General features: G+C 60.0%; 1 protein-coding gene across 2 annotated transcripts; it reads right to left on the bottom strand.

The window, feature by feature from the left end:
• Positions 1-2,763: 2,763 nt before the first annotated feature.
• Positions 2,764-9,257, bottom strand: HS3ST6 (heparan sulfate-glucosamine 3-sulfotransferase 6). Of its 2 annotated transcripts, none has more exons than XM_010949965.3 (2): positions 8,838-9,257; positions 2,764-3,521 (listed from the first exon to the last, which is right to left on the bottom strand). In XM_010949965.3, the coding sequence occupies exons 1-2, from the start codon at positions 9,248-9,250 to the stop codon at positions 2,906-2,908; spliced, it is 1,029 nt and encodes a 342-aa protein (XP_010948267.3). In that variant the 5' UTR covers positions 9,251-9,257; the 3' UTR covers positions 2,764-2,905. The 2 variants fall into 2 exon arrangements, with proteins under 2 accessions (XP_010948267.3, XP_074202660.1); XM_074346559.1 differs by having other exon boundaries at positions 8,868-9,257.
• Between the last annotated feature and the right edge of the window lie 811 nt (positions 9,258-10,068).

Below are 10,068 nucleotides of genomic sequence, written 5' to 3'. Positions count from 1 at the left end.
CAGTGTAGAGAACACTGTCCTCACCCCACTGGGCAGGGATGAAGGGCCCCACGGGCCCCTAAACCCTACCAATCATGACTAGGAGGTCTGGGGCAGGGAAAGGACACCCAAGGTAGAAGCAGCCACCCACCCCTAAATGTCTCCAAGCCCCTTCCAGGACACCAGGGCTGTGAAGACCCCCACCCGCCGCCACCCCATCCTAGTCTGGCTGCCCCTTCTGCACTGGGGGGAACAGGAAGAAGGTAATTGAATCAGGGTTGCTCATTCCATCTGGAAACTTCCAACATGGAAAACCTACTGAACAACTGGGGAAGCAATTTGGGACTTTAATTAAAGGCCGGTGACTCTCCCCCGGAGCCCCACCCCACGCACAGCCAGGAGGACCCCCACATCCGTCCTCAGTGTGTTCTGAGGCCCAGCTGGGCGCCTGGTGCTGGGCGTTGGCTCTTGGGCCTGGTTGCCACTGGGAGGAGGGTGAGCAGAATGAGCCAGTTCACCCTTCCTCCTGGCTGCTTCCAGACTCTGCATTCTGAGCTGGCCCTGGGCCCCAAAACCAGACAAACTAGTGGCCCCCACAGCTCTGCTTCCAAGAAGCTTCAGGAATGGATTAGTGGGTCATGTTGGCAGGCTCGGGAAAGGGATTCTAAGCCCCTCTAGGGAGAAAATGAGCTTGGAGTGAAAGTACAGCTACCCTATTCTAAGTCTGCCTCCTCTCCGTCTGCTCCTTCTGCAAGGAATGGCATTCCAGGCAGAGGGAACAGCATATGCAAAGACTATGAGGTTGGAAAGATCACGGCAGGTGGAAGGAGCTAAGGGGGCAGAAGCTGAGGGGTGAGAGGAGCACACAGGCTTGGGGGTGGGGCTCACCTCTGAGGGCCTCAACAGCTGCGTTCAGGCATCTGGTCTTCATTCTAGAAGCAATGTGAGTGGGGGCAAAGATGGGAGTGTTTTACAATAATGGGATCTGGTTTACTCTGAAGACACCCCTCTGGCTGCTGTGCGTGCAGAGAGCTCATTGTAGGAGAACATCCAGTCGTGAGATGGCAAAAGTTTGGACAGGGTATGTCCAGGGAGAAGAAGAAACATACATGGACCAGGCTGGGAACTATGCCAGGGGTCAGGGGCTGTCCTGCCTTCCCTGATGCCCCTGCCGCCCAGGGCAGGCTGCCATGCCATCCCTAACTGAGTACCCCTTGCAGGGAATGGGGACACAGCTGTCAAGCCCAGGGCTTGTCACTCAGCAGGATCCCAAGGTGCAGTGTGACCTGTCCTCAACATCGTTATTGCAAATTGGACCAGCCCTGCCTCCACCCACATCAGAGGTCCGAGCTGGGGAGGAGGCTGTGGGTACCTCTCACCCACATCTGCCCACATTTGCCATCACATTTCCGCCAAGGTAGCTTAGAACTAGTCCCCAGCCCTGCCTGTGGCCTTGCCCTGATGGCAGGCTCTGGAGGCAGTTGCTGGCCCCCTTAGGGCAGCTCCACACTGGCATGTCCTGTGGGCCCAGAACCAGCAAGGGGTGCGCTGCTAGAGACAGATGCCCCCGTCTCCCTCCCCATCTTCTGTTGAGCCTTTTCTCACACCAATACCAGCTGACCCAAAATACACACCACCCGTGGGGTCATGTGAAAACAGTCACCATGGTGACTGGTGGGGTGTCTGGCTCAGTCAGCCAGAGCGGGTGCTGGTGCCACTGCTCTGAAATCCTCCCTCGCTGCCACCCTGGATCTTAGGACAGGGAGAAGCTCCAAGTACCCCAGGGGTGGAAAGGCCACATCAGGGCCAAGCATCTGATATAGATCTAAGGGCTGGGGTGCAGGGGCCACAGCCAGGTCCCACAAGGGCCCAGGGCATACCAGAGCTGGGCCTAAGGACCCCTGGGGGTCACTGTCAGGGCAGTTGGTGGGCACCTGGCAGACAGCACTGTAGCCAGGAGCAGGTGACAGTCATTACTGAGGGGGCCCTGCAATTCTGGGAGAGACAGGTGAACAGGGCACCCCAGCCTGCCCAAATCTGGCCTAACTTGGTTGGGGGTTAACAGGCAGCTGGGTTGCCACTGGGTGTTTATTCCTGCCCATCCCAGAGGAGGGAGCACTACGTGGATAAGCACCAGGGAACTAGGGCACAGAGGGCCTGGGGGACTGGGCATGGCCCAAGGAGTGCGCAGGATCTGGTGGGTGGGGCCTGTGGTGTGGGCTTTGCTTGGTGGGCGTGGCCTGGGTGGGTCATGTGCGGTTTTGCTGCAAGCTGCTTAGAGGCTGTTAGAACCACCCCTGCACACAGGAGTCACCTCATACTCGCTACTGGCAATTTCACCAGATTTCCAGGAGGGAGTGTCCAAGGGGCACTAGGACGCAGAATTAGCTGGGGTCTTGGGTGCAGCCTGGAAAGCTGGACAGATCCAGCTTTAATCCTGCCCCACCGCTCAAGTGGGCCACGTGAGGCCTCAGTTTTCCTGTCTGGAACACAGGGACAGTCCTCCTTGGCACCCCAGGTCTGAGAAGAGAGCCCGAGGATGACCTCCTGAGTCACTAGGGCTAAGCTGTGTGTCACTGAGCAGGCCCCGAATGCCTCTGAGCCTCAGTTGCTCATTTGTGACAGGCGGCCAAGCTCCCTGCACACCTCGAGGGATGTATAACCACCATCAGGTTTTTAACCACTCGTGGCATGAACAGTGACTGGTTGAGTTAGCTGGTATGAGTATCATTTCCCCAGGAGATGGCACCTCCTAACCTGAACCCTTCAACCCCCAAGGGCACGTACAAGAACAGAGATCCAAACTTTATTTTGTAAATACTCCTCTCTACCCAGTATATGTACACGGCCCACCCTGGCCAGGTGACAGGCATAAATTAAGGTTTTACCCGAGTCCCCAAGCAGGGCATGGGCGGGCCAGGCCTTGTCAGTCCCAGCCAAAGTCCTGGCCTGTCATCTGGTAGAACTTGCGGTTGAAGGGCCGGTAGAAGTCCCGCAGGCGCTGGACCACAGCCTCGGGCACTCGGGGGTGGGGCCGGCCCTTGGATTTGCCCAGGCAGCGGGGGCGGCTGCTCCCCTGGGCTTTCTTGAGGCAGGGGAAGCCCTTGGTGGCATTGAAGTAGAAGTGCTTGTCCGTGACGACCCGTTTGAGGCCCAGGAAGTCCTGCACGCGGCCCACCTCTCCGGCAGGGTCGCTGACCAGGCGCTCGCCGCTGACAAACAGGAAGTGCGACAGGGGGAAGTAGCGCAGCCAGTTGTCCAGATGCTGGGCGTAGAGGCCAATGCGTACGGCGCTCCAGGCCGTGTCCACGGGGCCCAGGCCGCGGCGGAAGGCCAGGGCGTGAAAGCTGGGCAGGCCCGGCGTCTTGGAGAGCGTCTGGGCGTAGTCAGAGATGGCCCGAGTCACGGGGTTCCGCACCACCACGATCAGCTTCGTGTCCGGGGACATGCCACGGATGCGGCGGGGGGCCTCCCGAGTCACGAAGTAGCTAGGGGTCTTCTCCATGGTGATCTGCCCGTCCAGGGTGCGTGGCATCAGGCTCCTGCAGGACAAGTGGGAGGAGAGGTGGGCATGAGCGGGTGCTGGCCCTCTGAGAGCCCTCCCACCCAGGACCGGCCCCCAGGGCCCTGGGACTAACCTCCCCTTCCTCCAGGGAAGCCCTAAACTACAAGGTAGGTATGCCTTCCTACCCCCCAACTCTTAGCCAGACCCACCCATCCTAAGCACTTGGGTGGGCAGCCTGGGATGTGGGCTGTGAGGGTGCCCAGATCCAGCATGGCCCACAGTGGGGGCCCACCCTGCAAGGCTGCCCACACCCCTCCCAGAGCTAGACTGCATCCCAACCGTGACACAGCTGGGCCTCTCACCCCAGACCAACCTCTCGGCCTGAGACCTGGACTTGCTACCCACAGGGCTCCAATGACCTTCCCCATCCCGCGGGCTCCTGCTCTGTAATTACCCCAGTCTCACTTTCATTAAGTGGCTCATGGCATCCCCTGAATTAGGCCATTAGTTATTGACAAGTGTCACCAACAAATGGCAGCTGCCCTTCCTCTCTCTCCCCACTCCCCATCCCCCTACATAGCCTCTTCCCACCTTTTTAGCCCTGCTAATTCTCCCTGACCTGGGCCCCACCAGAATGCTGAAAGCCTCAGCACAGCCCAGTGAACTGGAGACGTCAGTGAGGTGGCCTAAGGGTCCGTCTCAAGACCCCAGCTGCCTGGGCCTCCCAGACCTGCCTTGGTACCCAGGGTACAAGGCTGCAGCTGCAGCATTTCTGACGAGTCCTCTCATTCTGACCAGAGGTGAGGGTCACTGACCTCATCCCAAGGTTCTCGGGGAGTCGGCGGCTAGCAGAGCCCCACCACCCAAAACCTGGGGAACCTATCCTGAGCACCCCGCCCAGGCAGGCCAGGTACCCTGAGCAGCGTCCCAAGGCCACCCCTGCCTGCCAGGTAGTGCAGGGTGGGGCGGGGCAGGATACTGCCAGCAGGGCCAGCTGAGCAAACAGCTCAGAGGGAGGGCCGAGAACTAGGTCAACAGAGGCAGAGGCTGTCAGGACCTGCACTAGGGAGGGGAGGTCTCTGTCCCCTGCCCTGGCTAACAGCTCCCAGAATTGGTCTCAGACAGAAGGGTGACACACTGGGCAGAATTCAAGGCTTATCCAGAGTAGTGACCCCATACTCAAGCCCCTGGGAGGAAGGGCCTGAGTCTCCTCTTCCTGCTCAGACCCCCAACAAAACTCAGGCTGGTGGATACATAGGTGTGCAGATACACAAGTTGGGGTGTTTGGCTTGGTGTGTTTGGATGTTGGGACAGGAGGAGGTACACATGTGATCCTGGGCAGCCCACCGGGCTCCCCTGACACCACCCATTTGGCTCAGGGGAGTGGGGTGGACTGCATGATCTACTGGCTATGGGAGCTTCCTCCACCCCTCAAAATAAGGCCCTGGGCAGAGCTGGTCTACAGAAGTCACAGGGGACAATTCTGCTCCCCCATGGCAATGACAGAGCGATCTGGGACCCCTTCCACCACACTCACTACCCTATTTGATAGACAGGTAGACTGAGGCTCAGAGAAGGAGCAGGAAGTGCTAGGTGAATGAGGGCCCACAGCCTCCTACCCCTGGGCTGCAGCTGCTGGGAGGGGCATGTCAGCTTGGATTCTGCTCTAAGCCTCATGCAGCTAGGAATCCAGGTGGGAACAGCACCCAGCCCTCCTAGGGGATAAGTTCAAACAGACCTTGGGTGGGGACAATGCCAAGAGCTGAGGCCAAGGGCTGCAGCCTGGGGTGGCCAGCTCAGGAAATCCCCTTTCCACAAGAGGGAAGACAGAAGAAGGGGGCATCGCCCCACACTGGACCTCAATGCTAAGACCACAGAGAGAAGCCAGTGCCTCATCAGAAGTCACTACCCTCCCTTTACTCTTAGGGAGCGAACCAGCCCTGTTTACTCCAAGACCCTCCTTGCCAATCTTTGACACCCCCTTTCCATCCCTTTCCTCCCCCAGGTGCCCAGTGACCCCAGGAGCACCCTCTTTCCTGCCCCAGACTGGGCCCTTCCGGTCCTGAGTATCCCCACCCCTTCTCACCCGCCTTTGGAGAGGGGCTGCAAGGAAGCCAAGAGTTAAAGGGACCTTAGCACCCACTGTTGCTTTCCCTCCAAGGAAGTCAGAGGAGCAGAAGCAGGGTAGGTGCCCCCAGCCTCACCATGGAGGGGAGAAGGCAATGGGAAGGGGGGATGCCGACTTTCCAGGCCCGCTCTTGCCACAAACCACCTTTGAGATCTGAGATCTTTGGGATCAATTACTCACCCTCCCCAGGCCTCTGAAAGCCTGTCCTCAGCCTGGAATGGAGGAGGGTGGGGATGGGGGCTTCTGGGGAGGTGGGAGAGGATGAGAGGAACAGGACTCTGACCCCCACTTGGCAGACATCTGACAAGTTGCTTGGCGGACATTCCCTCCCTGCTCATCTGGTCTGCATTTCCCTGCGGCTTCCATCCAGCCCCAGGCGACTCTCCCTCCTCCATCTCAGCCTGCTCCTCCCCGAAGTCCCACGTCCCACACCTTGCCTGGGCCTCATCCAGCCAGGCCTGGGACCCTGCAGAAACCAGCTATGATTCCTGTGTGGAACTTTACCGTGCTGATGGTGGAGGTGGGGGCATGACAGGGGGGTGAGTCCCACAGAAGCCCAGGTCCCTCCCGCTCATACTCATATCCCTACTACCCACAGTCACTGCTCCAGCCCCCGGAGCCAAGGGGGTTCCCCTGCCTTCATCCCTCCTGTCTCCTTTTCACTTTTCCAAACTGCTATAGTCAAAACATAGCCCCCACCTGTCCCCGACAGGGGACCCCCTCCTGAACTGAGACTTTGGGATATTTGTTTGTGTGACTCCAGCACCTGCCAAACAGAAGGTGCTCACTGAGTGACTAGATGAACAAATGCTGTGTGAGTTTAGGGGCACTTGGTGGGGGAGTCACAGTCCCCAGGAAGGAGGATCCAAAAGAGCCTAAGGGGTGAGCTGAGGCCTGGGGAGTGGGGACAATTTGGCCAAGGTCAAATTTGAGCATCCTGGGACCCCCTGCTGAGGCCAAGGGAAGGGCCAGAGTCACTGCCTGGTCACAACCCAGTGGGAACAGGGTGTCCCAGAAAAGCAACTAGGGGCACTGACTACCCCTCCTCTACTTACCATCCCAACCCCCCAGCCAGGAACAGGTGCTGAGGACCCTCTTTGCAGCTGGGGAGACCTAGGCAGGGGTGGGCATTTTCAGACTCACTGCACATTCATGGCTGGTTGGAAGGACAGGCAGGTTCAGAGGCACAAGTGCCTGTGAGAGACACCAAGGCCACACGCGCACATGTCAGCACATGGCCATGTCCCTTGGAGGGCCTGTGGACACACGTACTCCAGAAACTCAGCCAGTCCCCTCCTGCTTGCCTTGCACCAGCCAGTGAGGGGTCAGCGCTACCCAGCCCCAGGATGGCTCCAGATTCAAGGGGTGGAAACAACGATGGGGACAGGACCCTTTGCATCCTCCGGGCCCACCCCTCCCCTTGGTGTGGTGGCTCTATAAATGAGGAAGGAGAAAGCCTCAGGCTCCTGAATCCTCCCACTCCTATCACAGGCCTCAGGCACACCTGTGTCCCAAGAACCCCTTCCCAGGGCTGAGGATCTGACCCCAAGTCTGGCTCCAGCTGGCTCGCTCTGAGGTCCCTTAATCTCCCCAGACCAGTCCCCCAGAGCTAGAGCCTGTGCCCAGGGAGAGCCTGGATGGGACCTCAGGGTCCCCGGTTCTTCGGGAATCTTTTTAGGTCTAAACCCAGTTTTCAACTCCCCTGCAGCCCCGCATTAGCCCAGCTTCTGGGGTCAGCAGTGGGCTCTGAAGTTTGTACCATGGTTAACAATGGATCCTCCACCTCCCCCACCCTCTCCCTCCTCTTCCTCCCACTCCCCTTCTTCTCCTCCCCTCCACCCCTTCCTCTTCCTCCCCTCCTCCTCCCTCTCCTCTGCACAGAAGTGAGGAATTCAGGATGCTTTCAGATGCTGCAGTACCACCAGAGTTGGGTAATGGTCTCTCCCTGAGCTCTGAGAAAGCAGGGATTCAGGCCGTGCCTTCCAAGAAATGGCATGGTGGTGCGCCCTAGGGGTCCCACTGGGGACGTGGCGGGGCGAGGTATTTGAAGAATGGACTCACCTCCCTCATCGCCACACAACTTCCCTAGACGCCCCCTGCCCCAGTAGCAGCAGCCCTTCAGAGCTCATTGAGCCTGAACCCCCGGTTCTCACTGGGAATCCTTTATACCCTTGAGTGATTTAAATGCAAAAGGCAAAGATAACAAGTAGGGGTGGGGGCAGGGTGGAATCTGGGTACAGAGAAACTGGTAAACCTGGCAGTCAGGTCCTGCCATCCCCACTTGCCACTAATTCACCAGGTGACCTTGGGCAGGGTCCTCTCTGCCCTTTAGGGGCCTGGTGCAAGTTGGGGATGAGGCAAGTGCTGTGGGGAGAGGGGTGACTCACCCTCCATCTGTGAGTCCTCGTTTCCCCACAGGAAGGGGCAGGACACCGATGTGGGCTTGTACACAATTGAGGAAGGCAGTGGGCAGGGCCTTACACTTGGCCTTCAGTGCTACCCTGGGCAGGGAGGGGCTGGTGTTTGACTAGCCCCCAGGACAGGCTACTTCAGCTGGGGCTGAGTGTTCCCCCAATTCCACCACACACCCCAAGAACATCCTGAGTGGGAGGCAGGGCAGCTACAGAGCCCCATGGTATGAGGCTGGGGTCCCAATTCTCATTCCTGGGCATTGATCAAGGGCACCTTCCTCCTTTCTAAAGACCAAACTTTCTCCAAACCTCCAGGACTATCGAGAAGGACTCCTCTCTCCAGGATCAGGTTCTTTAGGGGTAGGTGACAGACACTTTCTAGGAGGCTGCGGGGGAACCTGGAGGCCCCGTGCTAGGGTAACTGGCCAGAGGTCAGACATGGCCCCTCAGAGTGATGCAGCTGGGAGGGACGACTGAGCAAGAAGCACTTTTAAAGCTTCTTAAGCCCCACTGGCTTGGAACTATTTCTCAGCTGGAATAGCACTCTAGTCCCGAACCAGAACTTTCCCTCGAGTTTTCAAAGTTTCTGGGAGCCCACGGCCAGTAACCATCCCTTTTTTTCATAAAACCTCCTGCTGGGGGTCCGCGTCCTCCAGGTCAAGCCTTGCCCTCCACATAGGCTCGTCTAAGCCCCAGATGATGCCCGGACACCTCGCCCCGCCGCGTCCCCAGTGGGACCCCCAGGGAGCACCACGCCGCTTCTCGGAAGGCACCAGCCAGGAAGACGGTAGGGCGTACGGGCCCGGGCGCTCACCGGTACCAAGCGAGGCCGCGCTCGTAGCACCTGTCGAAGAAGTGGGGCTCCGAGCCAAGCGCGCGGACGTCGGGGTGCAGCCGCAAGAACTCCAGCAGGGCACGAGTGCCGCCCTTCTTCACTCCCACGATGAGCGCCTGCGGGAAGCGCCGGCGGCCTGGGCCGCTGGCCACCGGCAGAGCTGGCGCCCCGGGGTTGCCGGCGGCGCGGGGCGTCTCTGTGGGGGCGGGGGCCGGCGCGGGGACACGTGCGGCCGGTGGGCAGCGTCCGGGATAGGCACAGAGACAGTAGGCGCCGAGCACCAGCGCGGCGAGCAGCAGAGGCGCACGCGGCGCCCGAAGCGCCGTCCCGGGCCCGCCCCCCGCGCCCTGGCTGCCCCCAGCCCCGCCGCCCGGGCAGCCGCTACCTGCCATGGGGCTGCACTGCGCCCAGGGACAGGAGCGGGGGCTGCAAGAGGGCACGCATCCCGGCCGGCGCCGCGCTCAGCCCGTCGGCGCCCGGCTTCTGCTCTGTGCCCAGCCGCCCAGCCGCCTGGGTGCGGGGGCGGGGCGGGGACGGGGGCGGGGACGGGGTGCCCCGCCCCTCTTGGACCACTGCCCCGCCTGGGACATGCCTGCACCCACCCGCGCTGTGGCGCGACTCTGAGCCTCGGAGACTACCCAGACGCGTCTGCTTGGAGACCCCAGATCCCAGCCCGTTCAGCTCCAATGTCTTCACCCTTCCGTGCAGGGATGCTGCGGCGGCGGGTCGGGACGCAGGACAGTGACAGAACTGCGCTGCTGGCTAAAGGACCCTGTCTTAGAGGACCGATGGCTGCCCCTTGTGAATGAGGGCGGCGTGACAGGTGAGCGGGCAGAGCAAGAGGGCCAAGGAGGCGCGTGGACCCCGGCCCTAGTGCGCAGAGGGGGTTCCCGGAATGTCGAGGGAAGTCTGCATAGGATTGGAGCGCGCCCTGCTGGTCTAGGTTTGCCTTGCCATTGCCATTCGTCAGGATCACGGGCCTGGCAGCTGGAGAGGACTAGTCAACTTTGATTACCATTTTAGAGTCTGGGAGACAGGCCCAGGGAGGACAGACGTCCTTCCAAAGAGCCCAGTGAAGTTCAGGCATCAGGCTCCTGACACTTTCTACCGTATCACGCAGTCTGTCTGCAGCCGAGTCCATCTGATGCTCCTGTGAGATGTCAGTGACCCATCTCTGATGCTGGCAAAGTAGCTCCTATTGGAGATGTGA

The sequence above is a fragment of the Camelus bactrianus genome, chromosome 18 (genome assembly GCF_048773025.1).
Source record: "Camelus bactrianus isolate YW-2024 breed Bactrian camel chromosome 18, ASM4877302v1, whole genome shotgun sequence".
NCBI classification, from domain to species: Eukaryota; Metazoa; Chordata; class Mammalia; order Artiodactyla; family Camelidae; genus Camelus; species Camelus bactrianus.
The sequence above is the reverse complement of the archived record's forward strand: the minus strand, read 5'-3'. Positions and strand labels throughout refer to the sequence as shown.